The following is a 25806-nucleotide window of genomic DNA, read 5'->3' as shown; positions in this document are numbered from 1 at the left end:
CCCACAAAAAGGTGGAATTATTAGTTATAATCAGTACTCTACATTTGTTGCCCTTCTCTGGACACATAACAGGGCCTTTATGTCTTTCTTGTAGTGAGGGGCCTAAAACTAAATGCAGTACTCAAGGTGCAGCCTCACCAGTGCCGAGTACAGAGCACAATCAAACCACTTCTATATTATTTCATTTACCTCATCTTTATGCACACTCACACAACTGTGACCATGGCCAAAGATAAGGATGCCACCTCAGCACTCAGTGGGAACCAGTGCTGGTCTCCAGCCCTGATTCTAAATTCTCATTCGGATCTCCGACTTCAACGTTGGAGCTAGTTTGCTTCCTCATGATGCTGCTGCATGGCTCAGGATGCCTGCTGTGAGGATGCTGTTCCCTCAGCTCATAGTCTGCCTACCTCCAAGGAGCAGCCCTGCTCCTGCTGCTCCTTTAGAAGGCAGCTGACCCTCTCATATGTGTTATTTCAGTCTTGAGGATATTCTGTTTACAGATGGAGAACTGCTTTTGGTTAAAAGGTCTAGTATTCTGAGTGCCTTAGGACCAGCATATTTAACTGGACTAGCTTGAATTGAGGAGAGCCACAAAGATGATCAGGGGGCTGGAACACTTCCCCTACAAAGACAGGCTGAGGGAGCTGGGCTTGTTCAGCCTGGAGAAAAGAAGGCTGCGGGGTGACCTCATTGCAGCCTTTCAGTACCTAAAAGGAGTCTACAAACAGGAGGGGAATCAACTCTTAGAAAGGGTTGATAACTGCAGGACAAGGGGAAATGATTTTAAGTTGAAGGAGGGAAGATTTAGGTTGGATGGCAGGGGGAAGTTCTTTACCAAGAGAGTGGTGAGGTGCTGGAACAGGCTGCCCAGAGAGGTTGTGGATGCCCCATGCCTGGAGGTGTTCAAGGCTAGGTTGGATGGGGCCCTGGTCTAGCATTAAATGGGGAGGTTGGTGGCCCTGCATGTGGCAGGGGGGTTGGAGATTCATGATCCTTGAGGTCCCTTCCAACCCTGGCCACTCTGTGATTCTGTGAATTTTACCAGTCTCTGTAAATGTAAAGTATATGGACTAAATCTGAGGTCCCCTGAATCACAACTCCCCCATAAATCCAAAGCTCTAACAATGTCATTTTAAAACCCAGCTGTTCTTATACCTTTATGCATGCACACACTGGGTGGCCAGATCAATCCTGCATTTCCCTCTTTATTCTGTGGATGCTACACTGCTGAGTCCCCTGACACACAGGGCACCAGAACTGGTGGTCCTCAGCCAAGGCTCAACCTCTCTTCCTCCCCGCACCGTGATCAGGATCAGACAACGATACAGGCTTTGCTGGGTACCAGAGCTTCTCTCTGCATCCTCAGTGTCCCTCTGAGCATGGCTGTGGGAGCAGACTTCTTAGATGCAGGAAACTGCATCGCTGAGGGAAGAGCTATACACTGCATTGCAGGAACATACACTGGCACTGATCTGTGCCACCGAACACATCAGTAACACACGTGCATTGCACAGACTCTTCTGCTGAAGGAAGCTTAGTGAAGTGGTATTTGAATTTCATGTGTAGTATTTATTCCACACTGACTTCCTCTGGGGGGAACATGGGATACATGTTCTATCTTAGCAGTATTCACTGAGAAACAGCTATTCTGCAACTCTTTGCTTTCTGCTCTCCTATTCCATAGGCAACTTCCCAAGACAAAACTTATTAGAATTTACATGTTAAGACTGAGGCAAAAAGGGTGTTGAGTTCTTCAGTCTCCTCCCTTTTTCCCCTCACAAACTTGTCCTCCCCGTGCATCAGTGGACACACATTCTTTCTTTTTGCTTTCAGGATACGTATAATGGTAAAATTCCTTGTTGTGACAGTTTTATGCCCCCACTTTGCTCCAGCTAGGCTTTGATCGTCCTTCTTTCATCCTCGAGTGTCAAAACTTTGTCAGGTATTATAGTTTCCACTTTTTTCTCTTTTAGTACTTCAGCTTGCTATGAAGCTTTCTGCCAGAATTGCCAGTCTCCCTGTACAGCAGGGAGGTTTGTTTCCAAGCTCTCACTAAGGTTTTGTCTTGTTTTTTTTTTTTTTTTTTTTTTTAAATCAGTGAGTACCTTTCTCCTATAAAGCAGCTCCACAGAGCGTTCTGCCTTGTGGCTATAAAGATGGTCTGCAGAGGTGTCAGACATTCATAACAGGAACTGATATCCAGAAAAGTCATGCTTGGCCCAGATAAAGTACCACATAATGACCAACACAGACTGTGGCCTGTCAGAAGGTTATTGATAGTGAGCAATGGCAGCATCTAGATTCTTACAATCCATTGTCACACTCTTCTTCCCACTGCATCTTGATCTTCTTTGACATATTTCTATAGCCTGTGTTATCCTTATTTTTCTCACAAGTTAGGATTTGCCCCAGTTCTCTTGATATCACAGACTTGAATCCCAGTATGTGCTCCTCAGGATGCTCATCCTAGTCCATTCTCCTCTCTCAGACAATCCTTCATTCAGATTCCAAAGTTTCTACCAGTCATAGTCTTCTCCTCCATCTCCTGTTCTCAGATGGAGCTGTGCCCTCAAACTTGATTCCAGGCAACCAGTTTACAGTGCCTCCCAACATATGCTTCCATTCAGCATTCCTAGTCCCAGACACATCCATCGTATGTGGCTGAGGAATATTTTCATGCTAATACCACCAAGGGCCATAACAATTTCCCCTATAGATCAAATACAAAAACAAAAACTCCAGCAGAACAGACCAGTCTCTGGTTAAACATAACCTGCAATAGGAAAGTAGTTTTTCAAAATCTGTTGAATTTGTGACTGCTGTGCATATACTGGTGATGCTGTCAGACGGAAGGAATGATCAAAGCATTATGGTTAACAACCAAAGTTAAAAAGGTAAGTATGTTATTACAGTTGAGAACTGTAATCTAAATGTATAGCTCTGGCCAACAGGAGGATTCTAGAAAATGCAACAGTCCAAACTGCTAACTGAACAAGCTGATGCGTACTAGTTGCTGCAGCTCCACTCACCTGATACTGCAAGCTAACCTTCCAGTTGCATTGCCAAAGTAATTTCTTATCCCTGCTGGTATACCAAGGACTGACAATAGTAGCACTACTTTTAGTAAGAGAATAGCAGGAATTGTGCTGAGGCCACCAACATCACTACATCCAAACTCTTAAAACAGCAGAATGAAGTATGAACTGGCATCTGCTGGAAACCGCTCTGTTTCTTTCTGCAGCTTTTGAGCATGAACAAATATTTATTACTGATAATATAGAAAAATCATGTATATTTTACTGTACATATGAGCTTCACAACATAAACAGAACACGGACAGACCTCCAACAGAGAGGGATAAGTGTGAAATGAATGATTAGGCAGGAAAGGAATGAATAAGCTTAGATACCTGCCAAGAGTCACATTCCAAAAACCACTGCATGCCTATACCAAGGTTAACTCCAACTATCCAAAGGTCATTGTACACATAATAAATCTCCTTATTACTAAAAAAAAAAAAATAAAATAAATAAAAATTGAATCCAAGATGAAAACTGGTTTGTAGTTTCACTTTTATCCTCATAACACGTTCCTTGATTTAAGAATGGGACGAGATTTTGGTTAGCTTAGCTTTAAAGGAGAAATGGAAGTTAATTACTTAGTTTGTGGCAACTACTTCTAAGCTTTTGAATAAAGGAAGGCCGAAACACTACAGTTATCAAAGTTTTAAATATATTCTTAAATATTTGGTTTTACCTACTACATCTGCTAATACAAGATCTTTTTGCAGTAAACATCTCCTAAACTCTCTGTGTATTAACTGGAAAATATTTTTATACGTTAATTTTGCTGAAGCAAGATGAATTAAAGTTCTCACAAGTTTGGAGGAGAGAAAATAATAACCATCTCCAAGGTTTACAATGCTTTTACTTTTTAAGCACTAAATCCTTGGAGTTTCAAGTATAAATATCAACCAGAATAACAATCTACCCAAATCCTTGAAAAATGGCTAGCTCTATAACCCATCCAGTAGCAATAAACCATAATGATAGGGCTCATGCTATGAAAAAACTAACATTTGTTAAAATAAATTACCACCCATTTAGTAATTATACTGTATGCCTGCAATAAGGTCAAGTAAACTGTAACTGTGACAGAAGCAATACAGCATGCATTATAGACAGAACTATGATGGAGAATTATGGGGATAATAAATCAGTTAATGCTTTGCATGTGTTTCAGGATAGGCAGAGCAACAACTCCAGAATTAAAAAGTTTCTGTTAGTTAGGTCTCTTTCCACTCTCTTAAAGAAATACTAACAACTGCTGCTATTCAATCCAAGGACAGTATCAAGAAGTATAGTATATATTAACACATACAAATGCACACACAGATGCACACACATCTTTTTGGGTTATTACAATATATTTAGATGGGTTTTTGAGCAACTTGACCTAGTGGAACATGCTACTACCTATGGCAAGGAGCACTGGAATGCTCTAAAAATCACTACATGATTTTTAAGGACCTTTAAAATCCATATTGTTCTGTGACTATGATTCTATTTCCATTCCATTTAACAATAATGTCAAGGTCTTTAAATTATCTGTAGGTGTGGAGGAGCAAATGGTAAACTAAACTGATTATTTAGAAAAGATCACCTGTGACACACAGGAGTAGCATGTCTATATACAGCCATTCAGGTGCCTAGTTAAGCAACCAACCTAATACAAGTCATGAACTGCTTTCATCATCAAAGGAGACTGATTAATTCCCTGAAACCCCCCCAGATGAAGATGTTGCCTACCTACCCTCGGGTACCTCTATTTTCTTAATTAAAACTATAATCAGAAAAAAACACTTTTCAAAAAACCCCAACATTCTGGGGAATCTGAGGTTCTTTCAGTGCCTAAAAGCTCTTTTAGTCCACTTCTTCTACAATCTAACTGAATTAGTTATTTCTCTAAATAAAATTACCAATCCTGTGAAAAGCAAAGCCTAAACAAAATAATAAGGAACATGCAAACATCTCAAACCTTTAAAAACAAATAAAAAGTTACACATTGTTCTTGTAAATCTTATAAAATCTCTGCTTAGAAAAAAGTATCCTTCACATGATTTTCCTTTCCCCTAATTCAGCATAGGCCATCCCAGTGTCAGCCATGCTCCAGCTTTGTTTCTCATGGATTCTGTGTCTTTGTATGGATTAGTTACTGAGCTTATTAACCTCGGCAACCCAATGACACAGGGTGACATGGTTAGGTGTGTACTACAGGCCAGCTGACCAGGAGGAGGAAGTTGATGAGGTCTTCTACAAGCAGCTGGAAGTAGTCTCTCGATCCTGGGCACTGGTTCTTATGGGGGACTTCAACCATTCTGACATTGGTTGGATTAGCAGCATGGCCAGGCATGCATGGTCCAGGAGGTTCTTGCAATACATTAAAGATAACTTTCTAACACAGGCAGTGGAGAGGCCAACAAGGAGAGGTGAGATGCCGGAACTTGCTCTTACTAACAAGAAAGGACTGGTCGGGGATGTAAAAGTTGGGAACAGCTTAGGATGCAGTAATCACGAGATGGTGGAGTTCAGGATCATGTGTATAAGAAGCACTGTGGACTTCAGGATAGTTTACTTTGACCTCTTAAAGAAACCTATTTGGTGGGCTAGAGTGCCCATAGGCTAGAGTGCTGGATGGAAAGGGAGCCCATGAGAATTGGTCGACTCGCAAACACCACTTCTTCCAAGCTCAAAATCGATGCATCCCTAAGAGTAAGAAATCAGGGAAAGGTAGCAGAAAATCTGTATAGATGAGGAAGGAGTTCATGGATAAGATAAAAGAAAAGAAGAAAGTGTATGAAATGTGGAAAAAGGGCCTGTCCACTTGGGAAGAATATAGGAAGGGCCTGTGGGGATGCAATGGAAAAGGCTAAAGCCCACTTGTAATTTAATTTGGCAAAGAAGGTAAAGGATAACAAGAAAGGATTTTTAAAGTATGTCAAGTAACAAGAAAACAAGGGAAAATGTGAGTCCCCTACTAATCAAAGAATCACCAAGGTGGAAAAGACCTACAAGACCCATCTATCACCAATAGTTCTCACTAAACCACGTCCCTTAACACAACGTCTAAATGTTCCTTAACACCTCCAGGGTCAGTGACTCCACCACCTCCCTGGGCAGCCCATTCCAACGCCTGACCACTCTTTCGGAGAAGCAGTATTTCTTACGTCCAGCGTGAATCTCCCCTGGCGCAACTTGAGGCCATTCCCTCTAGTCCTGGAGAGTCATACAGAGAGGGACCTGATGAGGTTCAACAAAAGCAAGTGTAAAGTCCTGCAACCAGGGAGAAATAACCCCATGAATCAGTACAGGTTAGGGGCTGAGAAGAGCTGGAGAAGAGCTCTGCAGAGGACTCGGGTGTCCTGGTAGATAACAGATTGCCATGAACCAGCAATTTGCAACTGTGGCCAAGAAGGCCAATGCTATATTGGGGTGCATTAAAAAGAGTGTGCCCAGCAGGTTGATGGAGGTGATCCTCTCCTTTTATTTTGCCCTGCTGAGGCCACATCTGGAATACTGTATCCAGTTCTGGGCTCCCCAGTTCAAAAAAGACAGAGATCTTCTAGAAAGAGTCCAGAGGAGGGCCACAAAGATGATAAAAGGCCTGGAGCATTCCCATATTAGGAAAGGCTGAGAGACCTGAGACTGTTCAGTCTGGAGAAAACTCAGAGGGGATCTGATCAATATTTATAAATATCTAAAGTGTGGGAGTCACTGGACAAGGTCAGATTCTTTACTGTTGAGTAGTGACAGGACAAGGAGCAACGGCCAAAAACTGGAACATAGGATGTTTTACACAAATATGTGGAAGAACTTCTTTATGGTGCATATAACAGAGCAGAGGAACAGGCTGCCCAGAGAGGTTGTGGAATCTCCTTCTGAGGACATATTCAAAACCCATCTGAACTCCTACCTGTGCTACCTACTGTAGGGTAACTGCTTTTGTAGAGGGTTAGACTCAAGGATCTTGAGAGGTTCCTTCTAACTCCTACAATTCTGTGACTGTGCCAAACATTGTTTTTGTGCTAGGTGATGTCTAGCATAGACGATATCACCTTAGTAACATCACTACTCTTAATGTGAATTCAATAAATCCACATTTTCCTTCCTAAACTTGTCCCAAAATCTGATTATTGTTTGTGCATAGGAAGCATTCATACAACCTCAAAAATGTTAGTTTCTGCTTGGTCCTGATGTAGGTGAATACAGAACAGAATCATTAGTCTTTGCTGCGCCTTCTTCATCACAGTAGCTATGAAAAGAATGTCCCTCCTTCTCCACTCTGAATTCATATTTAGTTCATTAACTATACAGGAGATCTCTCTTGTTTTTGTGAGGTTACAAAACTTAAATATTCCTGAGGTCCCAAGCTCTGTACAAGGCCAGGCAGACCTAGGTCTACCCACTAACTCAAGCAGTCTGTAATGCACATAGGCTATGAGCATATATAATATGAGTAACTACCAAAAATACATGCAACAGTGAACATTTTCTCATATTTATACTGAGAACAAGGCACTCCTTCTTAGTACAAGGTCTGGCAACCAAAGACAGTAACTATCAATCAAAATTAATCAAACTGACTGACCCTCTGACTAGTAAGTTCAATACAGATTAATTATATAAAACAAACCCAAGGAATTCAATGAATATTTTGATGTAAATAATTTTATTTTCCAATTTATTATGTATTTTTACTTTGCTAGTGGGTTCTGAAGAAGATCATATACTTGTGCACGCCCTTTCACACTGTAACCTTTCATGGCACTGTCTTTGGAAATGCTTTTCAATTATAGTGCTTTTGTGCATAGTAGATCAGATACAAAGATAGATGACTGACAGCAGGGGAAGAGGAGGAAGTATTTCACAACGCTTCTGTCCTTCAAATGAAAATGCTGAAGCTGTAACCAACTAACTATAATAAATGAGTACCTGACAAAAAGAAATGAGCTGTGAAAGTAAAAAAGCTACCCTAGGATGAATATTTCAGAACTTCTTCATCACAGTAACCCTCTGTAGGTAGTGTGTAATTCTTGCTAAAAATACTATTCAGTAGATGCTGAATGTTTTTATATAGTACACAGAGATGCAGTTAAATTACAGAGACATTATTACTTAAGAAAAAAGAAAGCTTGAATTCTTTCAAAAGAAAATTTTCTCATTAGTAACATATGACTTGAAAGTATAAAATTAAGCCAGCTTAGGGAATTGGAAAAAAACCTTAAACTCCTAAATCTCTAATATCTTTGTTTAGCTCTTTTTTTAGAGAGAAGTCTTCCACTTTGTCTGTCATATTAGACAGAATTTTCTCACAAACTTTCATGACAGAAGACAGGATAAAACTATTATCCCATTCTGTTGCTGTCCTAGGACTAAGACTTTTTCAAAGGCAAGCAGTGTCTGCAAGGCTGTGTGTTTATCACAGAGCTATGGCTGGAATTAGCACCACCTTACATCTTGCTATGAACTCTTTTACTCCACAGGCACAAGAGCTTTTCTTTAGGATAGCCAAATTTGATACAATTCATGAAACTGAATTAGCAACAGGCATCACATGCTTTATATTTCGGTCTTTCTTGAAGTCTCAATTTAGTTCAAATTAATTGTCTACTTCACTAATTATCTCCAGTGGGAAATCCATTTGATTTCAAGTAATGGACTTCATCTTTGTCAACGTGTTCTTATTGGATTGTCCTCCCTGCGCAGTGAAAAATCTTACTTACAAAGTGCTAAAACTTCTCCATGAAGATGTGTAGTGACAGTAAGAATACAAGCTTAATGCTCACCAGGCAGTTTCACAAAAAACGACCTCCAGAAATGATATGCTGCTTTTCAGTCTTGAGCTCAGACATCATGCTAAGCACGCTTGGCAGTCTACAATCTACTTCATCACACTCCCAAAAGCAGTATTTTTCTTTACTTTTTACTTACTTCATCAGGAGGTTTTGTGAGAAAACATTTCCAAAACACATAACAGCAATGAAATTCACAAGTCTGGCTAGTGGGGACTGCAAGTCTGAGAGCTTTAGTACTAAGGGTATTACTGTGGAGTATTTCTCATGAGCTTTCAGTAGCTCACCAAGTTGCAGAAATTTGGAATGCTATCAAAGCCTTCTTGCAGCAGACTTGAGCACTGGCTCAACTTGAGCTGCTGGCATTAATTACTCTGGTGCTTGAAGTGTGACAGTTCACATGTTCAATACATTCTGAACCAGCACGATAAAATGTTTACTCTGATGTTGGCTCACTTATCCAGAAGGATGAAGAAAGATCAGCGCACTTCAAACAGATATCTCTACTGAAAACCCTCAGACCAACCAAAGAGATCAGATAATCTTCTCACTCCTATGGGAACTTTCTTCAGATTTGAAGCAGTCTATCATACGATAATGAGGGAAAGCTGAACAGGTATGCCCTGCCTATCCTTCACTACGCAGAGCCTTACGTTTTCTTCACATCTCCTGTACTGCAAACAGTTTCAAGAGGAGAAAAGATAGTTAATATAGAAATCAAACAATTAGGGCTAAAAAACCTCAACCCTCTTTAGAGTTACGGAATATATTAAAGTGTTTGTAGTGGAACTGAGTGGGCATACAAGCACTGGATGCTTGCGTTTTTCATTTTCCTTGGGTAAATGAAACATCGGTCACCGTGACCTCAAGTCGTGCTAGAGATTGTCACAATCAGTTTTTCTGTCATGCTGAGACAAGTAGTATTTTCTGCAGAGACAGACTAAATCAGTTTTACAGAGTAACCATTCAAAAAGGAATGCCCACACTTCTCAGTAGTCAGCAAAGCAACAGCAGAGGTAGATGGTGGCTCCAGCTGACACCTGCTGCCCTCCTGCTGTGTTGTGATTCATTCTAAGCAAAAGAGTTTCAGGCCAATGGGCCAAAACAGATGAGGCACAACTGTTCAGCTTCCCATGTAGTCACCACACTGTGCCATGTTCTGCACTAACACAATTCCACACTGCTTTGGAAATTCCTTGCAAAAAGGGCTGCACCACCACGCCATTCAGCTTTGCATCTTACTATCGAGGAGGCCCATACAGTCAGCGGGACTTGGAGTCTGTTCATATGCAGTCAGCAGGCCACCAAGATTCAGATCGTACTTTATTACGGGTTCCTGAAAACCTAACTGCCAAGCTTAACTCTCGCTCCTACACAAATGAAAACTGTTCCAAGATGGAAAAAACCCAAACCACCATGTAATCTAAATCCTTTCACAAAACAGTTTCACTTTCTTTAGAACATTCACATCCACGCTGGGTAAAACTGTGACAGAATGGAATGTAAATTAACACCACCTAAACCATGCAAATGTGAGCAGATGAAATTTTCACATTAGGCATTAGTGAACAGCAGGCATTCAACCTGGAGTGAATAAAAACCACGAAAAGCTGAGAAAATAGTCAGTCATTCAAAACACACTTAAGATATTTATTCACTGTGGTCCTAATTGAAGGCTGGGGAAACCATAAGCAATTGGAGCAGGAGCTGATAGTTTTGTTATCATTGCTGAACTTCAGAGTATCATGAGATGAAAGCAAAGGTAGTGAGATACATTAATTTGAGATGTGCATGTACAATTTTTAGCAACAGTATATATTAGTAAATTACAGGAAGAATATACTGTCACAGAAACATGTAAATGGTATAACTGTTTCTTTTTTTCCCTAAAACTAACACACACGAATATTCAAGAAAATAAAAGATCTTAGTTGAAGAACAGGAACTAAACTTTGTTTAGGTCCTGAATTACCAAACTTTGATAAAGAAGTCCAATATTTTTAATTTGTATCCAAACATGAAGTCCCATTCAGAGTAACATGAGTTTTATTGTTTGCTCAGGTATTGTTTAAATAACATTTAGAAGATGGGGTTTCATCATTACTTTTTGGTTATCTTAATCCAAAATCATTAGGAGTTCTTCCTGCATTGGAAGGCAGATTTAGTCAGAATAATCCCATTTGTTTCACCAGATAAAATGATGGAGGAAGAAGGCATCCTGCCAAAGGCTGTTACGTATTTTCTAAGCATAGGAGAGTAAAAAGACTTAAAAAAAGTATTATGTGCTACTTTTCAGATCAAAGCAGAATACAAAAGGTATTCCCTAACAGCCATTTAAAAATAAAATTTCTGGTTGAGATTTTGAAAAACTTGAGCAAAGAATGAATTTTCAGAGCTATGTGGAACACGTAACAAGAAAGCAAAACTCTAATCAGAAATGCTGAAAAAGCATTGAACTTCAGTGCCATTTGACTACCAGTGCTATAATTAATACAGTATGACCTTGTATGAACCTTATAAATTTGTTCACGAATATGTGAAATGGGAGTAACTGCAGCATTATGAAAAAGTGGGGTGCTTAAGGATCTGACACAGCTACACATTTCATTCTATTCATAATTCTCATTTATCTTCCGAATAAAAATACTACAGCAGTGATGAGAGGACACTGAGCTATTCAAACTAAAATCACCCTCTACCCCAAGTTCTATCATTAGGTTTTTATTTCAGCTACATTTCTGAATCATCACAGCTTTTTGTAAGACACAATCCTTCTCATATCCTGCATAAATCTGCCTCCTAAACTGTACATGGAAGTGTGATCTCGTCATTGTGGCCTCTCCAATTGGCTTGTGACTTTTTTCTAGACTGGGTCCTCTGGCTTCTGGAAAAAGTGAAACATTTGATTGATTCTTTATTCATTTTCTCTGACTTTTCCAGTTTTGGTTTGTGCTTCCAAAGATCAGGAATATGGCAGTGAACATTTATTCATGAGTTAGTAAAAGTTTTAGGCTCTTTAAAAATGAATATTTTGCATATCTCATGTCCATGAAAGCAGCCTGTGTACAAGTTTTGAATTGAGGTGCTTGAAATTAGACACTCAAATTCACAGTTAAATATCGACATCATCAAAACTGCAAATGATTTTAAGAGCTGATGAGTCAGTGATTGTCTAAAATACTCAAAGCCTCTAAAAACATACTTTTTTTTTTGAGAGCCTACTCACTGATTAAAATACTTGCTGTAAGGTAAATGCCACTCAGAATTTACTCCTTCCTATTTCTTCCACAGGCAGGAAACAGAAGTTCAGCTTCTTCTCCCTGCAGTGAACTATGTTTCAGTATGATATTCACTGAAGTATTATCAAGCTTATTAAAGTTATTCAAAATTCATTGTGTACTAGAACTACAGAATACTGTTCTACTATATTTTAAAGTAGGCCATGCAATTTATTGTCAAGTTTATTTTTACTTCTATTTCAGGATATGACATTTAGCTTTACCTAGAAAGAAAGACAAGATTTAGAAGTTGTGATCAAGGTACTTTCATTTATGTTACATGTATTTATTGAATTGGAAATTATCTAGTAGCCACTCAGACAATATATAACAGGAATCATTCTTGGTCTTTTCAAAATACCGGAGAGCTGACATCAGTGCCTCAATTCCTCCTCAGCTTGTTATCACAGTGCATTCCTGAGACCCAGGAGCATAAATTATGCAGGTTTAATAAGACTTTTGGTTTTAGTGAAAAGGAATTGAATTGCACTGAACCAGACATTAGAGACTCCACAGCTAAATTTTTCCTTGACTTCTTGGCAAGGTTTTTTGTCTGCAGTTACTTCCAAGTCCAGGTCCTGGAGAAACTCCCAAGTCAAGAGGAAATGTCAAGAGAATGCATGTTTGCTGAACAACAGATGCACCAATATAACTGCAGAGTTTAGGAACCTTCTTACTATTTTCAACACCCTAACAGTGGCCCAATGAGGTTTAACACATGATGTATAGTCATGCAGACTATGTAAAATACATGTTTCACAAGAGTACACGAGGAGAATGTAGCTAATTAGCATAAAAACTGCGGATCTGATGATGCTTGAAAATTAATTACACTAGCTTTGTATTAGAAAGACAAGAACAGAAGTGCTTATACTTTCCTCAAGGCCAAGAGAGGACTTCAAAATCTAAAAGGAGTATAATTTGAGAGTGTGGATTTGCACAGATCCCTCTCTAAAAGTGTGTAATGCTGTCTCAGTATGCTTCTGAGTAGTTGCCACTCTTCTACGTCTCTTCTGCAGAACTGTCTATGGTAAAAGCCCCTCCCTTGGACAGGCTGTTAATAAGAGTTTTGACCATTATAACCTAACCCTAGATTTTAACAAGCTTCTGAATGGAACACAGACTTTCTATTATCTGATTCCAAGACTGCAAGGTTTGAGAGTGAGCTCTAGACAATGCAAGGGAAAAGCAGAAATGGGTTGCTAAGTTCAACATCTCTTTATTTATAACAGCATATAACGATGAAAAAACTCTGCCTGCTGTTCATGGGAGAAGAATAGAAAAAGAAATTAGCTGCAAAGGTCCTGTTCCTACTACAAAAAGTTCATTCTATTTATGCCCAATTGCAGATACTCAGAACTTGAAATTGTCAGCAAAGACAGAAACATGTTTTAGCTTCATCAATCAGTTCTCACATATTTATACAAATGTACATATATATGTGTATATATGTACCAGTTTAATATCCTAAGAAGTTTCATATGTACATCAAAGCAAGTTTCTGCACACACATATATCTATACTTTTTTTTTAGAAACTTAACATATGGCAAATAATACTATCTATTTTATGCTGCTCACACATTTTCTTTTGTCAGTATGCAGCAGAATGTCATTTTCAAAAGAGATTACAGAAGTTCCTAAGAATATGAACTAACAGTCTTCAGATGCTTAGAAGAGAACTGCAAGAGAAATAAGACTGAGGGATAAATGCATTAGCTGCAAATGTTTGTGAAACAGATCATTCATCTGCAAAGCAGTTAAAAACATTTGCTTTCAGGTTTCACAGTTAAAACAAATTGTTGTGAAAAGGTAATTTGTTCTTTCCAAAAGTTGATCTATCCAGAAAATACTACTGGGTCTGTTGCATTCAACCCATGTTCTAAAAGCATTTTGCCCCTTTGCTTTTCTATTCTGAGTGCTTGCTATGTGTGTTTCCATTTGAAAGAAATAATTCTTGGTATTTTGTGAAAGATCTGACAAGTATGAAACAGCAAAATGTGAAAGGGATGGAGCTCTACAAAGAAAAAGTACTTCAGTTATTCTCTCCTATACAGTTTCAAATCCAACACTGTAAAGGGAGATCTATATTTTAATATATCGATTTTCATATGATGAAAAATTAAATAGAACACTGAAGAAAGAAAAGGGCAGAATTTTATGATTTTGAATCTTAAAATACAGATTTAGAACATTAAAGCAATACTTCCTTAAATTCCTTGAAGTCCTCAGGTGACATTCTATTACCTTAAACTCATGTCAAATTCGTGGAAAAAAACCCACAGCCTCTCCAGAGACTGTACATCAGGAAAAAGACTTCCGAAAAGATATTGCCAGAGATTTTTTTGGATGGTCTTTGCACACTTTTGCACTTTGTAATACGTAAGCTTGACAGTTCAGGTCAAAAGAACGTTGTGCAAAACGCCTCCTGTTGATTATTAAATTTCAGAGTAGGGACACCATGAGCCCTCCTATAAACAAACAGGACTCAAAATTCAGCTTTCACAGACTTTCCCTGGGAAGACTACATGAACCAGAAGGTACAAAACAAACAGACGGTATTTCACAAGTGCAAATAAATCAGTCACAGCTGAACCTGAAAGGAAAAAAGAAGCCAAACATTCACAGAGCTTATTGAAGTAATGTCCTGACATCTCAGTGGAGCGGCAAGTAAATTGGATGATTACTCCAATGTGTCATATTGAGGCCCAGCAGTTTCTCAATTATTAATATCAAGAACCAATTTATAATTGACAGAAATAAAAAGTATTTAAAAATCTGAATTATCTAAACAATTTTAAATATTTAATTTATATGAAATGATCCAGCACAATAGTGTATTATTTTCTTTTTAAAGCATGAAAGTGATCAACCGTGTAGTTTGTAAATAACTTCTTTCAAGAAAGAAGAATATAACAGGAATAGAACATCTGATTTTGCTGCTATCTTTCATGTGATTTCATACAGATTTCACCTGGGTTGCTGTTTGACTGAAGTTGCAGTAGTTGTCCCACTCAGCATTTTAAAAACTGTATTAAGAACTTCCTCAAGAATTGTGAAGAGTAAGGTAAGAGTACTAAAATCACAGTTAAGAAGCAACTATGTAATTGAAAAAGATTAAAAAAAATTCTCATCAAGAAACTGAGAAACAGGAAGATAGCAAAAAGAAAAATAATCATATAATGCATATATAAAAGATCTTCCTCTTCCTATATAATAGCCAATGCAAACTATTTATGGGCACTCCATATAGGAAGGATTATATTATAGCACCTCTCAGATATTCCTTAAAGCTTTAACAGTGGATGCATCAAAAAAACAAAGGCACTGAAGATTTAAAAAAAAAAAAAAAAAAAAAGCCTCCTAGCATATCTGGTGGCATTAAACCTTATGTAATGCTGCCTGATGTCTCTAAAATCTGTCAACATTACTGATTTAGAAACATTTGTCAAATAGCTTTCCTATGCTACTGAGCACTACCACTGAAAATCTGGGTGCAGCTGCTATGAATCAACGTTCCCTTGCAAACCAGCTCAGAAAGAAGGGGAAAAAGAAAGCAGTAGAGGACAACCAAACAGGAGTCTGAGAACTAGTTATCCCATCTAAGATTGCAATGGAGTTTACCAGATAAGCACTGCAGTGTCTTTGCCAGTACATTTTATCTTCTTGCTTCATAATATCTCCCCATACTGTGAGATCTTGAAATGGAAATCTGAAGCTTGTATCTAGTCATAAGGGGAAAGTGTGAAAGCTGTTTCAAGCTTATTGGGGGTGGCAGGTATTTAAGGAATGTTAGTTAGCATACTAGCAGCACAGAGGTGCATCTCATCAGCTGCAGTAAAACTCAGCTTTCTATTTCTTTCTGTCATTCACTGTTTTCTTCAACCCCACTATTTTATATGAATACAAAAACAAAAAACAAACAACAACAAAAAAACACACAAAAGCAACCATTCAGCTCCTTAAACGTCAGCTAATATTTTTGTTCCTTGTACAGTCTCAAATTTTACATTTTCTTCAGAGGGAGAGGTTTTCTGTAGAGACTGAGGAGATAAACAAGAAAATTTCTGCTAATGAAGCAAAAGTAAATTCAGCCCTTTCCAAATGTTCTGGCTTTGCTAAAGAGCATCCACATGGACTAAGTTGGATGAAGTTATCTAAAGATGGACAAAGGCCAATACCTCAATTAGATACAGAGGAGAGAAAGATGCACCTGGGAAATAAGAAGGGCTTGAGATCAGAAAGTTACTAAAAAGCCTTCTCGTGGTTCAAGGGCCTAGGGTTACAAGGAAAGAAGACAAACCAGCTTAGGACAAGCAGTTGAATTATTGCAGCTATCTTGAAAGGATTCAAGAGGTATAATATGCACAGTCTTTTGCAGGCAGATATGAGCTTATTTTGCAAGAGCCGATCAGAAGCCATTCTGCTATGACAGAGTACTATCAAGCACTTGGCAGTAAGCCTTGCTGCAAAGCAGTGTGTATTGTATCAGACAACGTACCATTCTCATGTGGCCACAAGTCCTCAGGCTGACCCAGAGTGCAGGCTACAGTAAGCTCACATCAGTTTGCAAATGGGCGTGCACATACTCACAAAAAGAAAGAAAGAAAGAAAGATTTCAAGACCAATGTGACACAAATCCATCAACTAAAAGGTGGGAACAACCGAGGTCTGCAGGGTCAGGGATGGGAAAAGAAGCTGGAGTAAGTTAACAGGAAGATTTCTTTGGTGTAGGGAAATTAACACTGAATATGCACGTTCAGAAAAGGGGAACCTGTGAAGGCCCAAATTTATAATAGACATTTTTTCAGAGGCTGCTATTTAAATGAGGCTAAATATCAGAAGTGTGAAAAGTACTAAATGGTATAAGTCCTTATGGAATAACCTGTGTAATTCTACCAGTATTTTTTTAGGGATTTGAATGTAATGCAACAAAAATATACCACAAAACTCTTTTCGTAATATTTCCAAATCAAATCAGTAAAACTCAGATATAATGTAGCTGATATACACATATACATACCTATATTTAAATCCAATACAAGTATATTTACAATAAATTATTACCTTCTATATTTAAATGTCTGATTACATATAAAAATCAATTATCATTATTATTTTTCCCTTAAACTTTCCATATTTCACTTCTGAAAGGAAGATAGTTCATTTGATGAAAAAACACAAGGTGAAAAAGGTGCTTGCTACACATAAGTAAGAAAACTGCAATTTTCTTTGCCTCCTAAGAAAATAATCAACTAATGTTTTTTGATTTACCTCCATCCAATGGATTTCTGTTTTGGATGAAACACAGAACACATGCTGTATCATCAATAAATACTATTCAACTAAAAATTTTCCCGTGAAGCACCTAAAGCTATTACTTAATTAATCTTCATAACAAGTGTCTGAGACAGATTACAGAAACTCCAGTATAAAAACAGAAAAACAAAATCATCACTTGAAGAACTTGCCTAATAAGTTAAAATACATCAACACACTGATATGGATTGGAATCCAGAGACTGCTATGATTCAGTCCTTTTGTAAGGGGTTGTCAGAAATGAAACTCTTCTTACTCATCCTATTTTCATTCTCATACCTATGGTGATGTTTAAGAACAGATTTATCATGTTGCATTTATTTATATGAGTGCAACTTGGTATTGCATATATATATTTGGTACACATAACATATATGTAATGATCTGTTTAGGTATGTGAGTTGCACAATTTTTATCTGATTAGTCTCTAATTCCACCACAGTTTTCATCTTCACAGAGCAGAAAAAATATATCTGATATATTTATTATAACTTTACCAATGGCACTGGGAATCCTCAAGGCATGTTACTTTTTTTAAGCATCTTCACTGCTTTTTGCATTAAGTACATTGGGTGTAATAGTGAGAACATACTGATTTCACTCAGGGAACTGAGAGAATGGGAAAAATCTAGAAGGAAAAAAACATCTGCAATATACAAGCTTTGATGAGGAGACTGGTCAAAGCCATTAAGAAAAGTGGCAAACTTCTAGGGATTGCTTTTGAATGGCCTGAAGCTTTTTTTCTAATTAATTTCTGACTTGACAGTTTATACCACTGAAAGTCATCTTCTTTGCTGACACAGAAATTATTTATTTTACAGGCATCTAAGAACAAGAAATAGCAATTCAAGCCAAAGCAAGATGACTCAAGCAAAGCAAATGTTTGGCTGTACTTACCTTAGGCACCCAGTGGCATTGCGCAGCACCTGTGATGAATGAAGTTGTATTTTATGATCATCCTGGAGCGGAGAGTTTTCCCATCCAGAGTGAGGAATGATCACTGCATTGGTCAACACTGCGAGGGCATCCTGGATGATTGGCATTTTCAGTGCATCACAGGAAGAGAGATTCCAGAGAACTCCTACAAAAAGAAAAGGACTCGTGATTAACAATTCTGGAAGAAGACACTGAATAGTTTTATTAAAAAATAAAAAAATAAAAATCACATGATTAATGCTTCTAAGGAAGCTGTTCTTGGCATCAGAAAACAAACAAACAAACAAACAAAAAAATAAAGACAAAATGGAGCCGAATGATATCTGGATGCCTCCCCAGTGGGACTAAAGCTTTGAATACACAAATGGTCACAGCACCAATGGAAATTTCTCAAAGCTAAGCCTCAGATCATTCCTACTTTCTCTCTATGTAACAACAGCCTGGCTCCACACCTAACCTTAAGGGGAAAAATTCAGTTTTGTCATTATTGTGTTCAAGTTTTGAAGTACTAACCAGCAAGAAATATTATCATCAACATATAGCAGAGGCTGCAAATATAAACGGTATGTTACAATATATAAAAAAAAAAAAGTCATGGTGGGTGGAAACTGCTTAAATCTTATAAACGTGGGCTCCAGCATTTATAAATACAAACAGGAAGCACTCTACTTGCTCCGGGTTTTCTTTAGCATTCTGTGTTTTGAAGGGGAGTTATAATTAAAGGGAATCAACCTACAGTTTTTGCTTTCCCCTTTAAATTTAACCTACATTTTTTGCTTTCCCTTTAATAAATTTAAATTACAGCTGGGGGAAGAATGTTTCAGTTATACAACTTCATGTTTTAATTACTTTTTACAGATCTGTATACAAATGCAGTTATACAGATAAAAAAAAAACCTTGAAATTCTCTGCAAGCTGTAAAACAGACAGAAACTAACAAACTTCAGCTGGACACAAAAAAAAAACCCCACCAGAAATAAAAGTACTTATTTTTTCATTTGTTCCTTAAAGCAACAACGAAAAGAGTCTTTGATTTTTGTTATGAATGCCTTTATGAAAAGTAATACCTTATGTAAAAGAATTAAAGCATTCATTATGATATTTATATTCACTTTTCTGTGAACCATTCTTACACATGGTAGAGAAGTAGGATCCAAAGCTTTCCTTCTTCAAGGTCTGATTTAATATTTCAGGAAGACAATGTGTCGCTTCGTTGTGAAGAAGTTCTCTTTTGGAACTGAAGTAGAATAGAGTTCTTTGATGATAACAAAACAATTGTTTGGGCTTCGGGTACTAGTCATAAGCCATTAAAAAAAAAAAAGAAAAAAAAAACCCAGAAGCAGCAAACAAGTCCTTTACAGCAAAATTATTAAGAATGTGTATGTATGTAATATTTGTTATTTGGTAGGTTCCTACTTAAAGGAAGGAAGCTTAAAGAAACATAATCTTTAAGCCCTTTTAACATTTGACATTGTACACAGGAGCTTTTGCTCACTAGCTGCCATAGGAACTGGCCAGCTCGAAATAAAACCCTACTCACTCAGCCAAGAGCTGGAAGTAAGGTCCAGTTTTGCTAGCCAGAAATAAAACTTCCACAGTATCATAACGAAGGGCTCACCAGAATAGATTCTGCTGTTCTGTGTTCTTCTGCAACGATTATGAGTCACGGTAGAGTTTAATAAAACAGCACTGCCCACTAAGCCTGACATTGCCGTTAAGTTCCTGCACCTCACGCAGTTTTAAGCAGTAAGTTAATCTCCCACCCTATAACAATGCCTTTCATCTAATTTTAAGTCTTTGAATACTACCAACTACATTAATGAATAAAACAATTTCATTATGACAAGTTACATTTTATTTTTGCAGTTGGTAGACTGCAACTTGCTGAGGTTGGCGTTCTAAGTGTCTCCATGTACCCTATCTTAATTAAGAACTTTCAGTTATGAAAGCGCACTGGGATTTCATTTCCCATTACTTTTGCTGAGGAGGATCTGGAATTAGATTTACGTGTGTCAAAGAAGATAATCCATTCTCTAGACTTTTCAAGAAGCAAGAAATAAAAAGACACCACCATTTTTGACCTGTGGCATCTGTCTGAACGTGGTTTTAAACACTGCGTGCATTATGTTTCCTCTTCAGATCAACTCCCACTAAGCAGTTGGTCATGGAGATAATTTGCCACCTTGCTCTTAAAGCCGCAAATGAATTGGGTTTCAGAGCACAATATGCAAGTCTGGAATAGTAGCCAAGGTGTCTTGACTGCCTCCTAAATCATTTCTGTGCCATCATCTGCTCCTAGGAGGGAAAGAGACTGGACTTGGCATATCAATGATTAATCATGAATAATGGGACCTATCCTGCTGAATATGGAGTGGAAGAAAGTTGTTAATCCAACTCAGCCTTTTAACTCAATAGTTTATCATCTGTAGGCTGACTCCTGGGAGGGAAGAGGAAATAAGGAATTGGCCAGATCAGTGCAGAACATCTCTTAATCATTCATGTTCATAGTGTCTTCTCTTTTCCTTGCCTTTAAGGTGGCAATGCATTGAAAGAAGGCATTCTGTCTCCCTGTCTATTTGCAAAACATTTTTATTTGTCAAATGCTACACAGAAAGTAAAAAGTAGTCACACCAGACTGACCATGTCTCTCTGCACTTAGAAGCTTTCATCCTTACGTAAAACAAATTGAAGACTAAGGAAACACTATCATCTAGTTTCATTTTGAATGTAAACATAAGGAGTAAGTTGTACTGAAAGCATTCAGCTGGTTCAAGATGGAAGATGGATTTAGGGTCTCAATACCAATTACCTGCAGACATCAGATGAAGGTCTCTTCAAAGAGTCTACTGGAATGCTTGCTATGGTGACCCTTCTGTACCAAGTTAAATTTTCTGGAATTACTTATCATAGTACATGCATTGAGTAGGTTCAGCAATGTTATTTATTGCACTAGAGATAAAAAGTCTTTTCTAAAAAGGTCTTTCACACTTGACAACAATCAAATTATTAAACTGATTAAAAAGTTTGTAATCGACATTTTCAAAGTCATCTTAAAACAGTTAAAAGGTTTTAAACCCAATTACTGTCATCACTAGCCACTGTGCCATTTTTGTTTCTCTCTTTTCCCTAATGGAATAACAACTTTTTTTTTTCTTTTTTTTTTAATCACGCACTAATAGGGAACTTCATCTTAACTTACATGTTAGTATAATACTGTTTCAGCAAGAACAATAGATTATGGGTTCCTATTACCATTTTTTTGTTATTGCTATCCTTTACAGAGACGTATGCTAGTAAAACATAAATATATACATGTACATATATGTCACCCTGGGAACTATACAGATATGGTTCATACGGAAAACTACATGCAGATTTTAGTTAAAGCAATTTAAATATGTTGGTAACTAAAGTAAAAGAAAACAAGGAAAAACTCTGATTTGTCTTTCACTTAGCTGAAGTTTGGATTGAAGTCAAAGCTGAAGATAAGACCAACTCTTAAAAACACCATCCAGACTAGTAGGATGCTACTGCTGCTAAGTAAACAGAACAGATCCATCATGCCTTCAGCTTAGAAACAGCATTATTTTTTTTTATATAAATTAAATGAATTTAAGCTACTGCAAAATTTACGACATCATGTGCAAAAATCAGAGAATCAGAGACCATGTGTAAAATCAGGAATGTCTAGACAGTTATTCAGTGTATGATTTGATGCCATCTCAAATCATTACTTTTATATATATAAAAAGCCCTTTACAATGACTTAGACTATAAGTGGAAATGAAGAAACTGAAAAAGTTAGCTTTTACCATTAGTATTATCCCTGCCACAATGCCACTACATACATTATTTCTGATTGTGCTGCAGAACAAGTACATCACCAAATAAAATATGAGATAAAAAAAGACTGTAAGTAAAAAAATATTAAAGAACTCTAGATCTTCTCAATTTGGTATGTTTAAGGCAGCCTTATACTTAAGACTTGGCCTACTGAATATTCTTTGTTAAGAACAAACAAACAAAAAAGTCTTGCAACTCACTCAGGTTTTTCTTTTCCATCTTAATTTCACTCATTAATTGGTCATGGTTTGATGCAGTGTATGATTTGGTAGAGCTAAGATCCCAGCTCCCAGTAAGAGCAAGCACAGCTTTGGCAGGCAGTTTGTTTATAAAATGATGGTATGTTGGTACTACTGGGAGTATCCTCATGCATATCATAAATCAGATTGAAATCTGAGAGCTAAATACCCTGCTGAGAAGCGAAGTGCAAGGGAACTTTTGCTGGAGCCCTCAGGAAAAGCGTCTTCTACTCCACAGCTCTCAGGTACTAGAAAAGTCACTTGCTGGCTCTTACTGCAGCTTTGTTGCTCAAGAGACCCATATAACTGTAATGCTATTCTGCAGAACTGGATCAGCGCTGAGGCAGCAGGGCGTGGGCTCCATATACATTACGTCAGTTCTGCTGAGTTCAGAGCAGGGGCAGAGATGAAATCATTTATCCTACTGAAAAATGCACATCACATTACATGCAACTGGTGTTTAAGAATCACAGCATCCACCCTATAACTGCAGGAAAACGTAACTGATGTACATAAAAGATGTCAAACACCAACTGCTGCAGCATTTCTTAACTGGCAAATTAGATTTAAAAAAAAAAGTCTGATTTGAACTCTAGCACTTGAAGAATTCAAAGCATTTAAGAAAGCTCCTTTTCAAAACTGGTGTAACAGAGAAGGCAGCTTCATTAGTTTTCTTGAAATAATATTTTATCTGGCTAGTGGATAAATACCTTACATGGACCTTCATGTAATTCATTTATGTACATATGCAAAGGTGGTTTTCTGCCTACCTGTACATAAGATTGCCCATGAAGAGTGCAAATTGAGGAAAAATGGGTTTCAGTGAAAGTAATAAGCAGTTACAAGTTCATGGAACAGCAAGTGAAGCTGCATGCAATTCAATTATTTTCCTTCTGCAGCCATTTACAGCATTACAAAGCAAAAACATTGACAGAAGTAGGTGTTTTCTTTTTCACTGCAAACAAATGCAGATTGACCTTCATTACAGAATAATATAAGCATTTCCACTGAAAAGCTATCTTTCTTAATGCTCCAAAATTAAATATAGGACTTTATTAAAACATAAAGGACTGATTTTAATAGTGCTTGCACATACTTTGCAGAACAAATTCTGTCCAAAAGCTATTGCATTAACTGAAAAAGTCTGCACACTTGTCACATGACTGAATTTTGACCTAGCACTGCTGCTTTCTCTCTGTTGTGTGCTTTAAAATAACATCTAATTGTGGAAGGGAACTGTCACACAAGAGAGTTATAAAGGTATCAGCTTTAATGTTAGACAGCAGAGGAATTACTGGAAGTACCAAATTCAGTTACTGTGGGAAGACCAATGGTTCCTGTTTTTTTTCCCCTAACTGATACAATTTAACTGGTTCCATATTGCTGCATAAAATACAGAAATCAAATCAAAAGCAATTAGTTGACATTGAGAAAAAACACAGTAAAAATAAACAAACTTCAAATAAAATTTCATCCTAATGCATAAAACAATACCATTCTCACCTAAATATCTTGCCAGAAAACAAGAAAATCAAACAACAACACTCATAAGGATGGGAAGGTTTTATTTTTTCTTCAATGTTTACGTGTGTATTTTATTGGGGAATGTTCTAAAGCACCCAAAAGTAAGACATATGTTTTATAAAGGCACTCAGACAGAGATAAAAAAAAAAAAGTTATACTTAAAGTTCACCATCAAGTTAAACCTCTAGGTAGCAAGGCCCTTTCTCAGAAGAACCAACTAGGAAGTCAGACCTACCTGTAAAGTCTATAAAATGGAAGGCTCAGTGAACACTTAGAATCTCACAATCTAGCCATATCTTAAAACTGATACATAAAAGACAGAGCTGAAAATAAAATTGTTGGAGGGAAGTTGACCTAAAATAAAAAATAAAATTGGTTTGGCCACAGTAAAAAAAAAAAAAAGCAGTTTAATCACAAATTAAAACTGTGAAACACTTAGATCTATTAGAAGAAAAATTATGCTGTGCTGAAATCACAGTAACATTTCCATTGCAAACATTCCATACTACAGGGAGGTTTTGAACTGCAAGTATTTTAAACTCCAATGTTCAGGCAGGGGCATCAAAATTGTATGCCAAGCTGATTTTTTTCCAAAGGATTACTACTTGCTGAACAAAGTTCAATGCAGCTGTTACATCAAGCCATATGCTGCAACAGATGTCCTCTATTTATCAATCCAGATTGTCTTGATACTTCCTCTTAAACTTAGATTTGACCAAACTAAAAAAAAAAAGAAGAAAGAAATACAAAAACTCTACATGTATTTTAGCAAGTGAATTATGAATTCTATTTCTCTGGTTGCCATATGAATCAAAGTAACTTGAATGAATTTCTTAGAAGAAATTGTATCTTTCTGATTGTACAAGCTAAAAACAATTTTTTTCTAACTGACTTTGGAAAGTTAATTTGGTTCATAGGTGACTTACTTATTTTCCAGCACAGAGAGACCACCTTGGGTTTTGGGCTAGGACTGACTGAATTCAGAACAAGTGAATAAATGGTTCAGTGAGTTGGTGATGCAGAGCCTTGGGATGGGGTTGGCCCTGCCTTGGTGGCAGCACGTCATGACAGCCATGGCCTGGTAGGCAGGGGCCTGCTTCCTCCCAGCACCAGCTTTGCTTTGGGAGTGCCCAGGGCTGTGGAAGGAGCCCCAAGAAGACCCCAACGCCAAGGTGAGAGGGACTTATTTGTCATGGACATTGCACTGCTGCCAACTGAGACCTCAGGATGCCAGTGAGTCGTGATTCCCTTTGTTCATCTTGAGGAATTGACACTGTCAACTTGAGGGAGGCTTTGAGCCACAGCACTATCTGTGAGTTGCTCCTGCCCACAATAACACGCTGAGTGTAACAACTGATGCACCACATCTATGCTTCAGGCTGTTGCTAAGAAAGCAGAACAGAAGATTTTATACAGCATCCGTTTTTAACTCTTTCCTTATTTTCTTGGTAGCAACATTGGTGAACAAGTTCAGCAGATCATTTAGAAAGAGTTGAGAGCAACTCTTCATGAAGACAAGTCCTATCAGTGGGTTTCCCTATTTTCAGAGCCAAAATAATGACAGCATACTGAGAAAGGGGCAAAGATTGTTTGTAATTAGACAGTAAATTCTAGTAGATTTTGTAGAAAATTATTCCACTGAAACTGTCAATACTGTTTGCATAAGTGTTATTTGATCAGACAGCATCATTTCTGAAGCAAAATTACACAATTTATTAAATTACTTCTAGCTTTGCCATTACAGATGAGCTACAAACAGAATGTGTTTTGAATGGCATTGCAATTGATTGATTGGCAGTGCTGTAGCCTCCAGG

General features: G+C 37.6%; 1 protein-coding gene across 14 annotated transcripts in view; it reads right to left on the bottom strand.

The window, feature by feature from the left end:
- The window catches only part of CTNND2 (catenin delta 2), a 622619-nt gene that overhangs the window by 105399 nt on the left and 491414 nt on the right, over nt 1–25806 (bottom strand). For all 14 annotated transcript variants that reach the window (XR_016465049.1, XM_090137091.1, XM_090137090.1 and 11 more), the window contains one exon: nt 18348–18531. Coding sequence is in view for 13 of the 14 variants with exons in the window: in XM_090137091.1 (XP_089993217.1) it covers nt 18348–18531 (184 nt within the window). In the remaining variant the exon portion in view is untranslated. The remainder of the gene's footprint in view (nt 1–18347; nt 18532–25806) is intronic.

The sequence above is a fragment of the Phasianus colchicus genome, chromosome 3 (assembly GCF_987193195.1).
Source record: "Phasianus colchicus chromosome 3, bPhaCol1.hap1.1, whole genome shotgun sequence".
In the NCBI taxonomy this organism is placed as follows: Eukaryota; Metazoa; Chordata; class Aves; order Galliformes; family Phasianidae; genus Phasianus; species Phasianus colchicus.
This window is presented reverse-complemented; position numbering and strand designations above follow the sequence as displayed.